Raw genomic sequence first — 22241 nt, 5'->3', positions numbered from 1 at the left:
AAAATGAGACAATCCCAGTGTTTGGTCAGGGATTAATATTTGATATGGGTGTATATGCTTATGCATAAATAGAAATAACTCTCTGTACCTTGGTCCACTTGAGTGAGTGATCCAATGAAAGTTGGTGGTTCATTGACATCTGCAATCTGGATTAAAATGGTCTGAGATGCTGAGTCGCCTCCACTGTCCCGGGCATAGATCACCAGAGTATAGAAAGCCACCATTTCAAAGTCCAGCTTAGGTTCTTTGGCTGTTATCAGCTAATCAAAAGAGAAACAGACATCAAGGTATGAGACATTCCATGTAGAAGACTCATCAGGAGAGCTAGACAACTGGAGGAGATGAAAACATCTCCATCAATCACATTATCTTGATGGAGGTGAGCCTTTGTTTAGAATTACATCTTACTTGAGAGAATGTAGTGAGAAGGATAGGGGCGGAGGCAGGTTATCGCAGGTAACACCTTATTAAGAGGACTGAGAAGATTTCCTGGCCCTGAGTACTAGTCAACCTCCCTACATACTCATCCAACTCATTCTTTGCTCTTCTGCCATCATCCTCATCTCCTTCCTATAGAAAACCTGGACTAGTTTCTAGGCTCCTATAAGTGATTTTTTATCTCATCTTTCCAGTCCATCTCCCAAATTCCATGACATCCCCTCACTATGTGCCCTCTCCTTCTAATGATATGTTATGTTATATATATTATATGTTATATAGCTTACTCTATTAGAATGTAAGTTCCTTGAAGGCAGGGACCATCTTGATTGCTTGTATTTGTTGCCAGAGCTGTTAACAGAGTGCATGGAACACAGTAATTGCCCGATAAATGTTTTGTTTCTGAGAGAAAACTGCCAAAATATAGTCATTCATAAATAGATTCTTTACTTGTAATGTGAGGAAGTTTCACAGAAAGAGAAAATTCTAAGTACCAATTCAACCCTATTTTCCTATAGGGCTCCTTTAATACAGAAAAAAAATCCAAGAAAATGCTTACAAGAATACATAGGAGTACAGGACAACAAACCCATTGTACAGAAACATCTGCTCTAACAAGATATAGGTGATTTCACGGCATAGATAATTAAAACAGGATACAGATGATAGAAACAATAATTAACTATAAAAAGAAAATTGTATTTAAACAGGATACCAGGGATAGGAAGTTTTTCCCCCCACAAAAGCTATGTTATATTTTTTGTTTTCCCAGAAAATGAAAACAGTCCTTTTAAAATCAGGATGGAATGACTTAGATTCAAAGTCAGTAAAATTCTATTTCATTAACCATCTATCAATCAGACTCAGTTCACCCTCCTTCCTGGCAGAGGCTCCACCTTCAACTTGTGATTTCTTAAATTGAGCTTACCCTACCTTCACAAAGGCTACACCCTTCATACCTGATACCTAGGGGCAGTCAGCATCCCCACTTATCCTCCTTAGAATTTTTAGTTTTCTTCAAGGCCCATTCCCCCAGTTGTAAATGCTCTCCCTTGCCTCAAATTAGCTTATTTATTTACCTGTCATGATCCTCTCTTGAGAGTTTAGATTGTTCTTCTCTCTGTCTGTGTCCCTAGCACTCAACAGTCACTTGCATATAGGAGGCATTCAATAATGTGTGTGGGATAAGGTTGAATAAAAATGCAATGATTTTACATAAGCCCTAAGACCATAGAATAAATTTCCCTCCCCCAAGAATCATAAGTAATAACATCCTAGTAACCCTAGGCCTAGTTATCTGCATGCTTCAGCAGTCATACTTTGGCCTCCTCACTGGTTGCCAAATTGAAAATATTGTGAGGGGCAGCTAGGTGGCACAGTGGATAAAGCACCGGCCCTGGATTCAGGAGGACCTGAGTTCAAATCTAGCCTCAGACATTTGACACTTGCTAGCTGTGTGACCCTGGGTAAGTTACTTAACCTTCAATGCCCTGAAAAAAAAAGAAAAGAAAAAGAAAAGAATGTATTGTGAAATTCTGGTTTCTAAAGCTGTCCAATTGGTAGAAAACCAGATGTCACATCTTTTCTTCTATTAGAAAACTCCAGTGAAAATCACTTTTATCATAGGTGTGCTTTAGATCTTTCTATAAACCCAATCCCTCCCCTTCAATTTGATCTTGATGGTGAAATAATTCTAACCTTTTGAGCCTTGCCTCAATCAAGGTCGAGGTTCACCTGGAAGTTTCTGCCCTCTTTCTGTGATCCACACCTATGAGCCAAGAACCGCCCACACTCCCCAAAAGCTAATATTGCTTTCCTAGACTAGTGTTTTTTATTGTTAGTTGTTCCGTCATGTCTGACCATTTATGATCACATGGACCATAGCATTCCAGGCCCTCCTACCCCGTACTATCTCCTGAAGCCTGTCTTATTTCATGTTCATTGCTTCCATACACTCTCCATTTCATCTTCTGCTGTCCCCTTCTCTTTTTGCCTTCAATCTTTTCTCCTCCAATGAGTCCCATCTTTTCATTATGTGGCCAAAGTATTTAAGCTTCAACTTCAGTAGTCCAGTGAATAATCTGAATTAATTTCTTTAAATATTGACTGATTTGATCTCCTTGCTATTCAAGGGACTCTCAAAAGTTGTCTCCAGCACCACAATTGGAAAGTGTCAATTCTGCAGTGCTCAGCTTTCCTTATAGTCCAACTCTCATAGTCATACATTGCTACTGGAAAAACCATAGCTTTGACTATATGGACCTTTGTCTGGTATAGAGAGGTATAATATCCCGGAAAAATTACTCTGCTCAGGGGCGGCTAGGTGGCACAGTAGATAGAGCACCAGCCCTGGATTCAGAAGGACCTAAATTCAAATCTGGCCTCAGACACTTAACATACTTACTAGCTGTGCAACCCTGGGCAAGTCACTTAACCCCAAATGCTTCACCAAAATTAAAAAAAAAACCATGAAAAATTACTATGCTCTGTGCTCATTGGCCCTATCTTGGGTGCTTGTCCATACATAGATAAGTTGGAAAAACTTTCTGAAGAGGGCATAAAGTAGATAGAAAGACCTATATGATAATCATGTTAATCTTGAAGAAGGCTCAGGGAACATGATAGTTGCCTTCTAGTGTCTAAAGGACTGTCACGAGGGAAATGATTAAATTTGTCTTTCAGAGAGCAGAACTAGGAACAATAGATAAAAATAGCAAAGAGGCAAATTTAGGCTCAACAGAAGTTAACCCATTCAGCTTTACAACTTCTACCCTGGGACTGATTTGATCCTAAGGTCCTAAAAATTGAAATAGTTTAACATTGCATTAAGACTTTCAGGACACCCTATGTAGAAAAGGCACCTGGGTGGTACATTTGATAGTGTTGGGCTTGGAGTCAAGAAGACCTAAATTTAGACACTTACTGTGTAACCCTGGGCAAGTCACTTAACCTTCACTGCCCCACCAAAACAAACAAACAGAAGCCCAAATGAAAGGAGAAGAGAATGTGTGATGCTGTAAGATTCATTTGGGAACATGGGACCAATGATATTGAGTTTGGGTTTCACTCTATAGTTTTGAAATTGATTTGATTAGGGCATCCAGGAAAAAGAAAACATATACATGTACAAAATAGGTCACACTGGTTCATTTTTTCCTGATGTACATTCAATACAACTTAGTTAATACATCCCATTCGGCTTCACGACAGGTAGCAATTTCAAGATTACATAACCAGAATGCATCTTGTCTCATTTACATTGATTTATCTGTATAATCAGTTCATTTCAGGGCTGGACTATTGTTTCTCCATGAAGCTAGATGTTGGGTTGTTGGTTTTTTGTTTTTTTTTGACTGCTTGCCCAGTCACTTCTCCTTAGCAAGAACAGTAATTGTCAGCCCAACAAGCAAATATTGTGGAAGGAAGGAAGTTCAACAATAGGTAATGATACCTGAAACCAAAATAGAAAGGTATCTGCAATTCTTAATGCTTGTAAAAATCATCGAGAGGAATTCTAACACATGTATTTTGTCTTTATCTTGAGAGATATTGTCTTTGCTGGGTGATAGGTCCATATTCAACTTAATTATATTCAACAAAGTTACCCTGTGAAATAGACAGAGGCCTTCACACCACCATTTTACAGATAAGAAAACTGGAACAGAGAGCATGTTGATGAACACTGTCATGACTAGCAATTTAGCCCTCAGGGCAAAGTATAAGAGGGGCACCTTCAATTGAGGAGAATTAGAAGGAAAGGGGAACCAGGTCACTGCTCTATGTGGGTGATCTAAGTCAGTGTGAAGCCAGGATAAGAAAGCTGCTGAGGAGAGAAGAGGGTAGCTAAGGGAAGAGCATCCCCACCACAGTAGAATCTAAGTAGTTTCTTGTTTTTCAATGCTGTCACTAACTAGGTGCTAAATTCTATTGTTACTAGCTGCTCAAGGGCTGAAAATGCTATTAACTGCTCTCAGAATTTAGCAGCCTAGGGCACACCCTCATTCACTCCAGCCCAACTCCAACTGTTTCTACCTAAGGGGTGTGCATGTGTACGTGTATGTGTATGTATGCATGTATGCATGTATGTATGTATTTGTGTAAGTGTATGTAAGTGTGCAAATATGTGTGTATATGTGTTAGTATTTATGTATATATCTACTTAGTGACAGAAGTAGGAGTAGGACACAAGTGGGTCAATGACTAGTCCTTACTCTAAACTATACCACACTGTCATCTCTTCTTCACTCATAGATTTTAAAAATCAGCTATTACTATTGAACCAAAAGGAATAATCATGACAACAACAATAACTAACATTTGCATATAGTTTGCAAGCTCCTTGAAGGCAGAGAATGTCTTTTGGTTCATTTTGTATCCCCAGTACTCAGTACAGTGGCTAGCATACTTCTTGTTGTTTTCATTATTGTTGAGTCATTTCAGTTGTGTCTGACTCTTTCTGATCCCATTTGGGGTTGTCTTGGCAAAGATATTGGAGTGTCTCACCATTTCCTTCTCCAGTTCATTTTACAGATGAGAAAACTAAGGCAAACAGGGTTAAGTGACTTGTTCAGGGTCATATAGCTAGTAAGTGTCTGAGGACAGATTTGAAATCAGGAAGATGAGTCTTCCTGACTCCAGGCCCGGCACTCTATCCACTGTGTCACCTTGAATTGAATACAACACTTACTATGTGCCAGGCACTGTGTTAAGTGCTTTACAATTATTATCTCATTTGATTCTCACAACAACCCTGGGAAGTACTTGTAGCTAGATAGATTATAAAGGGAGGTAAAAGCAAACCAGGGCTGTGTTTGACAGTCTGTGACAGGCTGTTATTATATAACCTGCTGCTACAACCATTTGACCTAATATGATTGATCATTAACCAACACGGTCTAAAGGTGTGTGTGTGTGTGTGTGTGTGTGTGTGTGTGTGTGTATGTGTGTGTGTGAAAAAGAGAGAGAGAGAGAGGGAGGGAGGGAGGGAGAGAGAGAGAGAGAGAGAGAGAGAGAGAGAGAGAGAGGCTGACTGTAAAAAAAATCAATTACAGATGGACACAATTTGCCACTTGGGCTGCTTTAACACAAAAAAAGTAAGATAAATAAGAGAAAAGCCTGAGTCAATAAGCATTTATTAAGCACTTACCATGTGCAGGGAATTGTCCTAGGTGCTGAAAATATAAAAAACAATAACAAAATATCCATGCCTGAAGAAGTTTACTTCTATTGAGGGGAAATGTGTTTATAAATAAGTAAATACAAAATATAAACATAGTAATATGGTGTTGAGGGGAGAACTAACAACTTAGGGGATGAAGAAAGACTTCATGTAAAAGGTGGCATTCCCATTGAGACTTGAAGTAACCTTACTGTTCTTAGAAGCAGAGATGAAAAGGAGGTACATTCCAGACCTGGGGGATAGGCAGCCCAAAAGCCCAGAGATGGGAGGTAGACTAAGATGTACAAGGAATGGGCCAATTGAGCTGGAATGTAGAAAGGAGGAGACTGACATACACAATAAGCCTGAGAAGATAGGCTGGAGGACAATTGTGAAGGACTTTAAAAATGCCAAAGAATTAGAGTTTCTTGGAAGTTATTCATAGAACATAGACTAAAGCAATCTTCACATATTGAAGGCCTCCATGATAAATGAGATTTCCCAGAAAATGGGAGTTTATTCTTTTTTTGGAAATCATTTTTCATTATTTTGTATGTGGTTTTAAAAAATTATATAAAAGAATCTGGAAGAGGGTATGTTGTTTTAGATAATTAGAATGGCATCATTTCAATATTGAGCCTGGTAATAAGCCTTGATCAAGAAACTCATTTTTTTTAATTTAAAACAATAAAAATCCAACTGATGCAGTAATGAGTCATGGATTTTGGGTAGACACATCCTAAACATCACTATATCCTCACAATGACCCCTCAAAAAATTTTAATTGGAAAATTCAGTCAATCAGTTATTTCCCGACAGCACCAAACAAGAAGCTTAACTGGTTATTTTCACTATTGATTAACCTCTCTTGAACACTCTTTCTTTTCTGGGTATTTATAACACCACTCACTCATGGTTCAACTCCTTATCTAGGTGGTGCAGTGAATAGAGAATTAGGCATAGGGTCAAGAAGACTTGAGTTCATATATGGTCTCAGACACTTATAGTTATATGATCCTAGGCAAGTCACAAACTCTACCTGCCTCACTTTCCTCAACTGTAAAATGTGGATAGGGGAAGGTAGGTGGCATAGTGGAAAGAACACTGACCCTGGAGTCAAGAGGACCTAAGTTTAAATCTGGCCTCAGACACTTGACACTTACTAACTGTGTGACCCTGAGCAAGACACTTAACTCCAATTGCCTCAAATATCCAAGGCCATCTCTAGTTGTCCTGATGTAGATTTTGCCACTGTAGATCTGTCCAGTGCCCAGATGGCTCTGGACAAAAGATTGAAACTGATGACTTTGCACAGCCCTCCCTTACTTAAATCCAATTCACTGCAAGTCATGCCATCACCTCCTGATGTCATGGTCTTCTTCAAGAATGAAGGACAAAAAACAAAATGGGGATAATAATAGTACCTACATCCCAAGGTCTTGTGAGGACCAAATGAGATAGTTTTTGTAAAACACTTAGCACAGTGTGTGGCATAAGTAGTTTATTAATAAATTTTTGTTTCATTTATCCCTTCCTTCTTACCTCTCTCACCATTCTTTGTCAATCTCCTTTGCTGGCTCATGATCCACATCATGCCCTCCAACTGTGGATATTCCCTCAAAGTTCTATTTTGTATCCTCTTGTCTTCTCCTTCCCTAATTTCTTTTTGCAACCTCATCAGTTTGCATGAGTTCAATTATCTTTTTTCTTTTCTTTTCTTGTGCAATTATCATCTTTATGCCAGTTCTATATAACCAGCCCCAATCTGTTCCTCAGGCTTCAGTCCTGGATCTCCAGTTACCTACTGGACATGGGGTTTTATACAGAGGTAGACAAAAAGGAGACAGATTCTCCAATATAGAATTGACAGGTCCCAGCCATTTCTGAATTCTTCAGTCATAGGTCAATGACATACAAACTTCCCTTAGAGTTATGGCCTGTACTTATCAATATTCATCAGTAGCTCTAGTTCTTTCTTTCAGCATGTTTCTTTTCTTCCACTGGGTGAAGAGGCTAAACTAACCAACCTGCTTCAGCGATCACCCATCCTCTAGTTCTGACACTAAGCCAAAAAAAATGAAGAATGAGACATGCCAAAGAGTCCCAGCACATTGAACAGGAAATTATGCCATAGACCCCAGGTAGATCTACACTTAGAGATGATGTGATTAGTGACTCATTCAAAAGAATCAAGCCCATGTGCAGATACACCTAACAAGAGCAGACAGAATTTTTTTCACCTTTTTACTGAAAAGCCAGTATCTCTATGCAATAAAGCTCCAACAAGTTCTCTTTGGCCCTAAAACTCTTTGATATCAATTACTACCTAGACTCAAAGTGGTCCCCCAAATTGTTCCTGACTCACATGTGAATTGGGATGCTCAAGTGTAATTTGGTTGGCTATTAAAATGCTCTCTGAGATCCATAGAATTTGGACATTATAATAGACAGTAGAGGGTAGTGGAGGGAAAGGGTGGGGTTAATTACAAAGACTTATTGTTCTAAGTAAATATACACTCAAGCTATGTACTTACTTCCCACTGATCCACAGCTTTATGAGATACCACAAATGGATGGACGACAGGGTTCGAATTAATAATAACAGGATCTCCAACTAGAGAGTCATGATGAGAAACAGCTGCAGTGATTGTGGTAACCAGCGTGCTCTCTGATGCATTTTCCAGAAGAGGTCTGGCCCTCTCTACAGTTAAATTCAAAAATGCTAAGCATCCTAAGAAAAAGAACAAATATTTTTTAGATTTCCCTCTTTATTAACTCCATGCCCCCCTTGAAATAATATTTAAAAGTTCCAAATCACAAATACAACAAAATATGCCTGCATTCCTCCAGATATAATATTACATTGGTCATATTTCCTGATTCCCAAACCTAGCCCAGAACTCACCATGGAGGGCATGGAGCAGACTAAGTTACATGGGCGCTTTTCCTCCATTCCCTCTCAAAATTCTGTAGCCTATTTCATTCTAATTCTAGAACCTTTCCAGCTTTTCCCATCCCACCCCCCACCCAAAATGAGCCAGATATGGACAATCACACTCTTTTTGATGAGCAAGAAGTCAGCAACCATTCTCCCTGGTAAATATGGTAGCACTGGGGCTTTACAATCTACCTATCCTCGAGATCCCCAGTTGTTGTCATCTTCCCTGGCCACTATACTCTACCAACCATTAAGCCTTTCCATTTTCTGTACAACTTAACCCTCCTAAATATGTTGTCTCCCCAAATTATATTATGAGTTCCTTGAGAGCACGGATCATCTTGCTTTTCTATTTGCAATCCCAACACTTAGTGTTGTGCTTCTTACATGAAGAGTCAGGATCCAAAAAGATCTTAGCAGGCATCTAATAAGATGAAGTGTATTGGGGACAAATAGACATCCTAGCCTGGATTTGAAAGATCAGTTTCACAACTGCAGAACTGATAAAGAAAAATCTAGAAGTTTGAGGGCATTGCTTAGTAAGTTGTGGTAGCCTAAAAAGCTAAGCAAGCCAACATGTGACCTAGGATTGGATCTTTTTCCTAGGATTTGTTCTTTCACCTTGGGTGACACACAGTCCGAGTCAAGGTGTTGTACCCTGAGAAAGTTATGTCTCTTCTTACATGATTGGCTCAAGTCCCCACATTCTGGGTGTGTTCCCCACACTGTATGTTAGCCACCAGTTTTCATTGAACCACTTAATATCCATTAACTTCTACAAAAGGATATTGACTTCTAAGATATAGCAAGAACCCAACATCTCTGTGTATACCTCAGTCTCTAGGGAGGATGGGCTCAGATCTAATAGTTTGTACCTAGCCCCACCAAGTTCCCATCCAAATGCAATTCCCCTGCCAGATGAGTTCTCCTCTCTGCTACCACTGGGCTGGGTCCTGAAGGTTGTTCTTCATTAATTGGAGCATTAAAGATGGACTGACTACTAAACCCAGCATTAACTCAATCTCCAGCCTCCAGGACCAGAAGTGGCTTACTCATGTGAGTAAATACAAATTAATTTTACCTAAAACAATAGAACAAACATCAAGGCAAAGAATCAAAATCTGTACTCACAGGCCACATGTTAGTTTCACTGGGACCCAAGCTTCTCCTCTTATAGCATTGTCTATCACCAAACACCATCAACAAGAAGAATTGAGCCAAGGAAAAGTCAACCCAAAAGAAAGAGGCTAAGGCTGAGGTCTTTTGAAGCCCCTTAGTTCCAACTCAATAGCTATAGTCAATGAAGAAATTCTTATTCAAGCTGTGGTTAGTTTCTTGATCCATGGATACTTGATTCATGTCTATCCGTGCTCCAAAGTCTCCCCAAGGCATTTCCATTACACATTAGGACCCTCCTGGAAACAGGTCTGTCTCCCAGCTCTACTACCAGGGAAATTCTATCAGTTTGTGCATACTCATAGAGACTGGCCTCATTGGCCAACCCCCCCATTCTACATGTAAACATGGACCTGTGATTCTACATTCTACATGTAAACATGGACCTGTGACCACATGCTACATGACAGTAGCTCATATTTATAGGGGATCTTACAGTTTACAAAGTGCTTTCCTCAGCATAGCCCTATGGAGTAGATAAAAGTATCATCCCCACTCTAGAGATAAGAAAACTGAGTGCTTTTCCAACTCTAAGATTCTGTAACAGCTCCAGCTACAAAAGTATCATAGGCCGACTTGGGAAGGAATGAAATCCCCCTCCTGGAGATATTGAAGCAGAGACTACATGGCTGCCTGTTAGCAATGGCAGACTATGGGATGGAATAGATGATGTTAGAGGCCCCTTCCAAGCCTGAGATGCCACAGTTCTGTGAAACATCAAAATCCTTTCAGATACCCCTATCCTACAAGTTTCTTCATTTGCAAAAGGAGGGGATTGTAATGGATAGACTCTGAAACTATAATGGATAGACTCTGAGACCCTTTCTACCTCTGGATCTATGATCCTATCTTCATTTTATTTTTCTTTGGGACATTCCATGCTTCCAACCATGCCAAAGATACGATTGCCACCATAAAAGAAAGGTCACATGGTCACAAAGCAAGGCAAAGCAAAAATGGAAGAACAGAAGGAAGAAGAGGAAAAAAAGAAGGACAGAGAAACAGAGACAGAAAAACACAGAGAAAGACAATGGCGGGCCAACTCAGCAGTACATATGACTTTCGTCTCTGACTACATTCTAACTTTAAACACTGAGCAATTTCCTAACCCTGAAGGATTTAATGTAAGTAGTATGAAACAATGTCATTTGGAGAGCTCTTATTCATTTCTATTTCATGAATCATGTCTAATAAGATCTATAATGAATCAATTTGGAAAAATAGTCCTACATTGACTACGAGAATAGGTAAACTGATTGTCCATTAAACTGATGTCCATCCAATAATCGAATCTGCTTGTGTTTGAAATATGGCAATAAGCACCAGGTGAGGCCAGCCAAAGATCTATCTAATCAACCAATAAACAAGTACGCATCATGCACCTTCAATGTGCCAGATACTGTGCTAGTCACTAGGAATGAAAAGACAAAAATGAAACGTTTCCTGCCCTCAATGAGTTTATATTCTACTGGGGAAAAAAACATATATGCATATAAGAAAATATAAAATCTATACTAGTCAATCAACAAGTATTTATTAAGTCCCTACTCTGTGGCAGACAGTGTACTAGACACTGGGGAAACAACAACAAAAAATGAAATAGTCCCTACTCTTGAGTTTACATTCTATCACAGGAGATAATATGTCCGTTTATAAAGAGATAGAAAATAAGTACTAGGTAACTGAGGAGAAGACGTTAGCAAGGCACTAGAGGAATCAGGAAATTAAGGATGCCAGCATCTTAGAAAGAAAGTGATTGATGGTCAGGGCCTCCTAAATATTGAGAATTTGAAAATGAACTGAATTTGGGGTCAGAGGACCCAGGTTCAAATCCTATCTCTGCCACTCACTGCCTGTATGACCTTGGACAAGTCATCAAACCACTGTGGGACTATTTCCTCATGGGTAAAATGAGAATGTTTGTTTGTACTGGGTGACCTGTGATTTCTCTTCTGGTTCTAAATCTGTGGTCCCATGATCCTAGTCAACAGCAAACTGAGAAAGGACTTTGATTATTGTCAGTGAAAAGTGTTTTGATTCCTTGCCCTGCTCCCTGACTCACACCAAACATATACTAACCTCAGCCCCACCTCTGCTACCACCACTCAAGTGTACCTTAAAGAGAGAATCCTTTCTTGACTGTTGAGTAAAAAGACATCATCAGTTATAAACACCCTTTCCTGTTAGCTGCAACACAAAACAGGATTATATCTGTGATTCCAAGGCAATACTGTACCATTGCAATCCTCTCACTTTTCTTATTAGAAGAAGCAAAACCCAAGTTAGAATTCTACCATCTGAGGGGGCAGCTAAGTGGTGCAGTGGATAGAGCACTGGCCCTGGATTCAGGAGTACCTGAATTCAAATCTGGCCTCAGACATTTGACACTTACTAACTGTGTGACCCTGGGCAAGTCACTTAACCCCCATGCCCCCCCCAAAAAAAAAAGAGTTCTGAGGTGGAATCATAAGTCTGACACTGAGTAATTCTATGACTTTGAGCAAGTCACTTAACTTATGTGAGACAGCTGATGGCAAAAGTGATAGAGAGTGGGGCAGCTAGATGGCACAGTGGGTGGAGCACCAGCCCTGGAGTCAGGAGTACCTGAGTTCAGGTCCGGCCTCAGACACTTGACACCTACTAGCTGTGTGACCCTGGGCAAGTCACTTAACCCCAATTGCCTCACTAAAAAAAAAAAAAGTGATAGAGAGCTTGGCCTGCAGTCAGGAAGAACTAAGTTCAAATTCTGATTCAGACACTATTGATGTGATCTTGGGCAAATCACTTAACTTCTCTTGGCCTCAGTTTCCCCAAATGTAAAATGGATATAATAGCACCTACCTCTCAGAGTTGTTGTAAAGATTAAATAAGACATTTGTAAATTCTTATTTCCCTTCCCCCCCAAAAAAAAAATTCAGTTCTTTGAACCTCAAAAATCTAAAGGAATGAGACTTAACCTAAGTGACCCAAAGTAAGAACAAGCAGAGCCAATCACCTCACCTGAGAGAAATGGTTATTAAATAACCAAGTATTGGGGAGAGACAGGATTTTTTTCCCTTTCTCATTTGGGGATTAGGTCAAAGTTTAGTTGTCTGAAGGGTACAGCCAGATGGTGAGATGAAATCTTGGAGCTGTTGCCCCACCCAACTAGAAAACTTTACAAAGAATTTAATCTAAGGTAAATTCTGACCCATTGTGTTCCACTCCAGGCAGGTTAGGGCAGGACGTAGATCCTTTGTCTAGATTGCCTAAAGCAGGAGGTGATTTGGAAGTAAATGACATAATCAAAGTCATATCCCTCATCCCCTCATTAGAATAGGTCCACCTTTCATTATAATATTCATTCTCTCTCAATACTTGTTAACCAATCAGAGTTGATTCCCAACCTCAGGAATACCCACTCTTCCCAGAGTATACTGGTGTTGATTGGGTTTCATAAGAGGTCTTTGGCATTTAAGAATGCCACCGACCCCTTTTATTAATTAGAAACTAGCATGATTAATAAAATGATTAACTACTCAGAAGCTATGTCTCTTGAACTTTTTATACATCACATACCCAAAAAGGGTAGCCTGGCACAAATCCCCAATTCAGAAACTATAGCTTCAGAGATAAATAAATCAAAGAAAACATCAACCACAATAAAAAGTTATTGTAGATATAAAATCTTCAAAAAGAAGCAATCAGTTGACACTTATTAGCTGTGTGACATTGGACAAGTCACTTAACCTTCATTGCCCCGCAAAAAAAAAAAAAGGAAAAGGAAAGAAAAGAGAAAAGAAGTAAAGAGTAACTCAACAACAACTAACAACTGCAAAGCAGGGAGTTCAAAGAAAAAAAATGGATTTTTCACAAGGACTGAAAGAATCCCAAGGAGAAATGGAACAAGAAGAAAAAATTTAAATAAAAGCTCTGGAGGAAAGAATTAGAAGCTTAGAGGAGAAAGTGGTTACACAAGGAACAGACTCCCTGAAAATTAGAATAGACCAAACAGAAACCAATGTCTCCCCAACACGGCAAGAAATAGAACTAAATCAAAAAATTTAAATGTTAGAAGAAAATGTAAGGTATCTAATATAAAGAAAAACAATTTACCTGCAAAATAGGTCAAGGAAAAATCATTTGAGAATCACTAAACATTCTGAAAAACATGATTTCTTTTTAAATGCAAGTCAATGCCAGTTGCCCAGGTAAAATGAGGCAAAGGAAAGGGATGAGGACTGGCAGTTCCTCCTTGTACCCAACAAGAAGTCAGGCTTGTATAAACTCAGTGCTCCAATGATTTGAGCACTTTGCTTCATGTTCAGTAGTCTCCCCAGAAGAGTGGCTTAGGGGAGAGGAGAAGTTGCTGAGCCTCTATCACAAAACTGCACCACTCTGTGGTCCCACTACTACTTCCCTGATGCCACTGCAAACATGTGGTTTGGTGCTGCCACCTCTCCCTTCCCAGCATGTCCTCCCTCTCTTCTTTTCCCTTGGGCTCTTTTTAAAATCCTACCCCTTGCCTTAGGGAATTAGTGAAAAACTTCAAATCCCAGTAATTTACATATATGGTTCCAGGCCATTGCCCACCTTTAGAGAAGGCATTACAAGACTGCTTACTAGAATGATAATAAATATTTCCATTTCGCTTAAAATATTGCCCAAATAGGGGACAGCTAGGTGGTACAGTGGATAAAGCACCAGCCTTGGATTCAGGAGGACCTGAGTTCAACAGACACTTGACACTTGCTAGCTGTGTGACCCCAGGCAAGTCACTTAATCCCCATTGTCCTGAAAAAAACAAAAAAACAAACTAGTGGGAGAAAAGACATTTGCCATTTCTAGACTTCTAGGAACCACTTTGCTTGGTTAAGACTTGCTTTGCTTAGAAAAGACTTTATAGGGGCAGCTAGATGGTATAGTGGAGAGAGCACTGGCCCTGGAGTCAGGAGGACCTGAGTTCAAATCCGGCCTCAGATACTTAACACTTACTAGCTGTGTGACCCTGGGCAAGTCACTTAACCCCAACTGCCCCACTAAAATATATATATATTGCCCAAATAATTCAGTAGTCTTAGACTCGATCTACTCTTTTCACACTGTGACTCTCCCTTTGCAGAAGGGAAATAAATGTCTGATGCTGCCCAAAAAAAAAATGTTATGTCTTAAAGATTGGTTTTGTTTTGTTTTGTTTTTTAATTTTCAAATGTCATTCTAATCCCAGGTAGAAGGAAATTAAATGTTGAATGACCTCCAAATGTTTGCCCCATTAAAGTTTTGCAAGTGTATGCAAGCTCTTTTCTTTGTCTAATATTCTTGAAGGAGACAAATTACCTGAAAAATGTATGAATGACTCCCTGTTTATAATTTTGAAATCAGTGGCAGGTTAGTGCATCCTACCCCTCTGGAAAATGGCCAGAGCCATCATCCATGCTACCCGGTCATTCCATGCCTGAGGCTATAAACTCTCTTTTTCCCCTTCTCCTTAGCCTTAGAAGGTCACTGACAAATTAATGCCTTCCACTTATATCTCTAAACTGCCTGGGGGCAAAAGCCAGACCTAGTATATAAATTGACAGGAATATTGAGAGTGACCTTCCTCCCCCCACCCCCACCCCCCATCTCAGGTGTCCTAACAACAGAGGATTTGTCAAGTGTGTACTATATGTCAGGCACTACTTTAGGATGCAAAGATGTCCTGGATGCAAAGATGAAAAAACAAAAGACTATCTGCCCTCAAGGTGTTTACATCTTCTTGGGGGAAGAGAGAGAGAGAGAGAGAGAGAGAGAGAGAGAGAGAGAGGAGAGAACAAAAATATTGTGAGAAAATCATTATTAATAATGGACTTTTGAGGGACACAGGGACCCCCCCCCCCCAAGGAAGGCTTAGCTCAGAAACTTTAGCTAATCTCTTTTGGGACCAGCCCAGGAACTCATTGGTGGATCACTAGAAATGGAAGTCAGTCTAGCTCAGTAAAATAGAGATTAAAACCACACCTATCTTAAAGGGCCGTTGCCCTCAGGGGGTCTGTCTTTGTATTAGACCCTGATGTGACTTCACACATGGTACAGCTCATTTTAATATAGGCCACCAATGTCAGGTCAAGTCAACCAATGGAATTGAATGATTCTAGCCAATTAGCTTTGATCTTCGTGTAAGAGCCATCTCTATTGGAAGAGGAAAAGAGACTGACATCTTGAGGTGAACGCCATTCTGGGTGACAAGGTTGGTGAGGAATGCACTCTGGTAGCTCTCTCTCTAGGTAATGTAGAGTTTCTGAACTCTGCTGGGAGCCAAGTGCTCTCTCTTAGACAATATGGTACTAGAGGCTTTTCAGCTTGTGTTAAATGTGGTCAATGCTCTCCTAACATTTAATATGATTTAGTAAATGCTTACTACCTAAATAGATTCAATAGCCATGAATTTATAAGTAACACTATTTTGGAAACCCCAGCCAAGTTCCCCAATAATTTAGGCAGAAAAGGGCTAGTCCCTAATATTTCAAATGACACAGCATGCAATATAAATGTAAATTAAATTTTGAAAAAGGAGCATTAATAATAATAAAGGGATATATATGGTGATATATCATCTCACAATGGACAAGTATTTATTAACCACCTACTGTGTGCTAGGCAATAGGGATACAGATAAAAAGAATGATACAATCCTGATTCTCAAGGACCTTAAAGCCTAACTATAGTGGAAGGGATGCTGAGCTTAGAAACACGAGTACTACCTGCTTGATTTAGAATTACTCTGTAATTGTAATAGGTTCTCGAGGTTGGAGCTATGTAGTTTTGACTAAAAACCATCTAATACCTCTTGAAGGACCCAAAACATAAAAAAAAATGCCTTGTGTAAACCTTAAAGTTCCCAGAAAAGATGAAATGTCATCATTATTAGAGTCAAGAGCTGATAACCAGAGAATACTTCCCCATAGTTGTACTTCCTAGTTATTGAAGTCAAGAGGCTTACAGAGGGAAGAGAGGAACCCTAGTATTCTAAACCCCTGCAACATATGAGACAATCAAGGATGCTATTACAGGAGCTGCCTTGGCATCACCAAGCTTTTCTCCCTTCTTTTAAACATAGATAGATGAATGTTTGTTGCCAAACTCTGATGCAGACAGACCATAGATTTAGGCCATCAGTGTATGTACGATGGACAACTACTTCAGTTGGATAATGACCTGGGCTCAGAATTGAATGGAAGGGAGAGGCTGGGTGGTCTTTGAGAAATTGTGCACTGCTTTTTAAAAATTGATCATTTTTTTTCTTACATCCCATTTTTTTCACTTCCAAATGCATCCTTCCCCTCCTTCCCCAGTAAGTCATACTTTGTAGAATAAAAAAATATAGAGAGAAAAGCAGTTCAGTAAAGTCAACCAGTACACCAATGGAGACTAACGGGTATGTGCAATAGTCTGCAAAGCATCTTTCATCTCTGCAAAGAAAGGAAGTTCCTTTTCTTTCTCTTTTTAATTTGTTGAGATATTTTGGTTTTAGATCACCTTCATTTTTTCAATATATCCTTTCTTTCTTCCCCTCCTTAGAACCAGACTTTTTAGAATTTTTTAAACGATAAAAAGCAGTGCAGCAAAACCAACTAGCACATCAACAGAGTCTGCTTGTATATGCTATATACTAGTGTATATATAGTATAGATAGTGTATATGCTATAATCCATACAGAGTCCCCACTTCTGGAAAAAAAAGTGGAGTTGCATTTTCCTTTCCTGTTTAAACTTTTGGGGGGAAGTTTTTGGTTTTGCATTACCTTTATTTCCTAAAATAATTCTTCATCCTCCCCATTCCAGAAATCCATCTCTTATGACAAAGACCAATAAAGAGAGGAGCAAAGCCAATACACACATCAACCAGGTCCCAAGATTATATGCAATGTTCTGTGATGAAATAATGGGATTTAGCAGATAGTCAAAGCCCACCTGGAGATTAATCTAGACTGATTGAATCAAGTGAGAGTGATCGACTGCTGATTAGCCTACTTCAAGTTAACTCATTATAATCATACCTGGCTAGCCCTTAAGAAGGTATTGTTCTCAGAAGCTAGACTGTGAACTCAACTTGAGAACACCTTCAAAACCAATGCATTTGGATGACACCAACCAATCAACTTGAAGCAGTGTGTAAGAACTGTCTCTGTTCCAGACCTATAAAAAACTTCCACAATCAGCTTGCTAGAGAGTTCCTGATTAAAGCGGGCTGGTGGAGGAGGACTTGAGGAAGAACCCAACCAGGCTGGAACTCTAGGCTAGGTAGGACTTCTTTTTCTTAACTTTCTGAACTCCTTGTAAATATCTGTATGCTTTAATAAATGTTTAATGCCCAAAGAATGGTGCTGAAGCTTCTAATTTAAGGTGACCACAATATAGATTTTAAACATCACAGTTCCATAGCCTAAAGGCAAGTAGGTAACACACAGGACAGACTCATCCATAGAGTGAGGAAAATCTGAGTTCAAATATAATCCCACAACACTTACTAGCTGCATGACCCTGGGCACATCATTTAACCTCTGCCTCCCTCACTTTCCTCAGCTGTAAAATAAGAATAATAATGGTACTTACCTGCTAGGGTTTTCGTGAAAATCAAATGAGATAATATTTGTTTAGAACAATGCCTAGCACATAGTAGATCCTTAAAATACTGCTTTTCCCTTTCGTTTCCTCTCTCCCTCCCCTCTCAACTTAGGAATGCTTTGTGAAATTAGGTGAGTTAAAAGGTTCTAAGATATAATCAAAGTGTATAAAATCATAGAAGATATGGCTAAGGTGAATGTAGTCTTTCTATACCAAATTTATAATACTAATACTAGATACATTACTTGAAGTCCAAAAAAAAAAAAGCGGTTTGAGGACATGCAAAAATGAGATGTTATTTATAAAATGCTTTGAAAACCTTAAAGCACTATATAAATGATACCTCATATTATGATAATGTCCATAGTTGGCTACACACACACATACAAAAAAATATGGACTAGTCACTTCTCAAATCTCTTCTTTGAGGCCAAACTTGGTTGTTATAATTTCACAGGAGTCAACTTATGTTGGTTGTTCTCTAAATGAGTCAATCATGTAGCATTTATTAAGAACCTACTATGTGCCAGTCACTGTGATAAGTATTGTGGTTATAGAGAAAGGCAATGCAAGTTCCAATTATTAATGATTCTTATCTAGTCTTCAAAAAAATTCCAATAGGACCCACTTGCAATATTTTGTAATGCAATCTAATATTACCGTGCGTGGCCAGCCCCAGATGTTTTAGAATCAGAATTCTTGAGAAGGGTTATGTGAAGTTTTCTGGGATTGCTTTCCAGAGATTTCTGGAGAAATAGCCCTCCAAAAAAGGATGTCAGGTCAAGAGTTGGAGATTTTAAAGTTTTCCTTCTATCCTGGTGCCATGCAAACTTCCCAATGTCAAGTATATATAATGGTATATGGATTTGCACTCAACTCAGAGAAGCCTACAGGGTACCAATATGGAGGACAAATTCTGAACTATCCAATATTGGCCTGTCTTCTCCTTTTCCACTATTTTTCTCCCAGAAGTCTCCACAAAGCAGTCCCAGAAGCCTTCAGTCAGACCTTCCCAGGAATCCCAAATCCAAAACATTCATAACTGGAAGATTATGACAGCAATGTCACAGTCTCAATGTTGGACTATAGTAAATTTTATGTCCTCAAAAGTAACATAACTGGACTTCTCTGGGACTAAGTTTCCTTACCTGTAAAATGAAAGGCTGGAAATGAATGACCCTCAGTGCCTCTTTAAGCTTCAAAATTCTATTCTATCGTAGAATGTCTTTTAAAATATTTTATAATTCAGACTGTTCTCTAGTTCAAAGTTTCCTTCCCTTCCCTCCTCCCACCCCTTTAGAGTTGTTCCACAATAATAGTGAATTCTTCCTATCTTTGATGAAAATCTCCTGGCTGTCAAGTCTTTACAAAAGAAATCTGGTTAGTTCTTCTCAAATGCATTCTTATAAGCTGAGAAACTTGGGAATACCTTGACGTTACAGTAGAGGAACATAACAGCCCAATTATCTCAAACATAATAAAATCCTTACAAAGGAAGGAGTTGATTTTTTTTCCTGAGCACATAAGCTTATACAGAAATAAACTCAGTGTTCTTATTGTGCCTATCCCATAAAGTTTGCTTTGTTCTAGACTCTACATTTTCTCTAATTAAGTTCCTGAAACCAAATAAAATGAATGCAAGAAACCCAGCAGTATCATACACAAAGATTGGTGAGGGGAAGCCAAAGTCAGGGCATGAAAGATGGCCAGTTGCTGTATAGAATAACAGAAATTCTATTTAATGGGACAATATGGTATGCTGGCTAGGGTATAGATGGGAAAGGTTTTAATTAAACTATATGGACTAAATGCCTAGATTAATTTTACATATTAACCTATTCTTTGGCTTTAAGAACAGATTGATATAATTGGTAAACAGGAGCAGAAGATCAAATTAATTTTAATGCCTCACCAAAACAGGGAAATTCACTGGTAGAAGAACTGTCAAGTAGTCCAGCTGGAAAAGAGCTATAATTATGCTACCCTTTTCATGCCCCATAGTCCCACTATGAGAGTAATACTCCCGTAGGACAGTAAAGAAAAAACTCTGTGTGTTCCAAAATACTCAGAGAAGCTTTATTTGTGATACTAAAAAGCTGGAAATAGGATATGTGTCCAAAGTTTGGGGACTGGTTGGATGAACTATGGTAAGTGAATGTAATGGGATATCACTGTACTCTAAGGAATGGTGCATATGAAAAGTTCAAAGGAACATGGGAAAACTTGTGAAGTCATTCAAAACAAAGAAAGCAGAGACAAAAGAGCAGAACATTGGATTTGTATTGTGCATACACTTAAATTACACGTGCACTGACTGAGGGTCTAGGGGTGGCTAGGTGGCATTGCAATAGAAAGAACACCTGGCCTAGAGAGTCATCTTTGTGAGTTCAAGTCCAGCCTCAGATACTTACCAGCTGTGTGACCCTGAACAAGTGACTTAACCCTGTTAACCTCAGTTTCCAGATCTGTAAAATGAGCTGGAGAAGGAAATGGCAAACTGTTCAAGTGTCTGCCAAGAAAACCTCAAATGGGATCATGAATTGTTGAAGATGACTGAAAAATGACTTAAGAACAACAAAAATGAAGTTCTGGCCTACACGTATAATGTGTCTGAAGGCATCTTTAAGTAGAGTCAGGGACATTCACTTCTGAGAAAGTTGTGATGAAAAGGGGTGGAACTGCACCAGCGAGCCTGGACCATGTAGATCTTCTACAACTGGTTCTGGTTGGGTACCCAAGGGATGAATAGGAGGCTCTCTGTTTGACTTTAGAGGTGCTCACAAAGGCCTTTCTACTTCAGCCCATTTCCTCTCTTCTGCTCTTTGCCTCATTTGTTTTCAGCTGTACTCTGGTGTCCCTAAGAGACTATGCCGGGGGCAGCTAGGTGGCGCAGTGGATGGGGCACTGGTCCTGGATTCAGGAGTACCTGAGTTCAAATCTGGCCTCAGACACTTGGCACTTACTAGCTGTGTGGCCTTGGGCAAGTCACTTAACCCCCATTGCCCCACAAAAACAAACAAACCAAAAAAAAAAAAAAAAAAGAGACTATGCCATGGGGCCCAGTGAGAAATGGAGTTTCCTTTGTCTTTTTGGGTCATTTTTTTTTTCATTCTAAGCACAAAGAATGAAGTCTCCAACCTTGAGCCACAGGAATGCAGGGATCAAAATCCAGACTATTTGAACATATCCGAGACCCTGAAAGGTTGAAGCCCTGAGTCATGCCTCCACAGGTGTGCCTTGGCCACATGCATTCTCTGCACATGTCCATTCTAGTCATTGGTACATGTGTTTACAGAAGAGGACACCCCAGGCCTGTAGGGGAAATATCATCTTGTTGCATTTCTTGCTATACTATTTCTTGAAAATGCCTTCACTTCAAAAAAAAAAAAGAAAGTAAAAATAAATTACTCTTCATCCTCTGCCCTTCCCTTAGGATGCCTCAATTCCTACATGCCTCCAATAGTGTGTGTATCTCTTCATGCTGAATGTGATTGCAGAAGAGTTGTTGTTAAAATTTGAGGGGGGTAGTGGTACCTTATTTTTTCCTTGAGTACACTAAAAATGTTAAGTTGTCAGCACTAAAGGAGAGTTGGGAGGCTCAACCATGCCCTTATCCGCTGCTCAACTGGAATAGTCATTTTGTCAAGCTCTTTGAAAATTCGAGATCTGATGGCATTTAACAGGTGTATGGGAACCAGGCAAATTTTGTTGGTAAGTTCTATACTATAGCACTACATGTGCTACTGAAGTACAATTTATATTAAACAAAATTACTCAAATTTTCTTTTTTACCTGCAAAAGTTTTATATCCAAAACTTAATGTCACACCTAACAAAATTCACAACCTTTGGAAACCTCAAATGTCCTCTTGACTGTACTAACAAATATAAGTGGGTTATTCATTCTTCTTGGGCTGATAAAACTAACAAATGACAACCTTAGTGGA

At 39.3% G+C, this 22241-nt stretch overlaps 1 protein-coding gene across 1 annotated transcript in view; it reads right to left on the bottom strand.

Moving 5' to 3' along the window:
* Positions 1-21563, bottom strand: part of LOC122753927 (cadherin-related family member 3-like) — a 102687-nt gene extending 81124 nt beyond the window's left edge. Inside the window, exons 1-3 of the mRNA XM_044001746.1 lie at positions 21434-21563; positions 8131-8327; positions 89-260 (exon numbers count right to left, since the gene is read on the bottom strand). Coding sequence (XP_043857681.1) covers positions 89-260; positions 8131-8327; positions 21434-21563 — 499 coding nt within the window. The remainder of the gene's footprint in view (positions 1-88; positions 261-8130; positions 8328-21433) is intronic.
* Between the last annotated feature and the right edge of the window lie 678 nt (positions 21564-22241).

This window comes from Dromiciops gliroides, chromosome 1 (assembly GCF_019393635.1).
Source record: "Dromiciops gliroides isolate mDroGli1 chromosome 1, mDroGli1.pri, whole genome shotgun sequence".
In the NCBI taxonomy this organism is placed as follows: Eukaryota; Metazoa; Chordata; class Mammalia; order Microbiotheria; family Microbiotheriidae; genus Dromiciops; species Dromiciops gliroides.
Note: the sequence above shows the minus strand (reverse complement) of the source record. Positions and strands in the feature narration are given on the sequence as shown.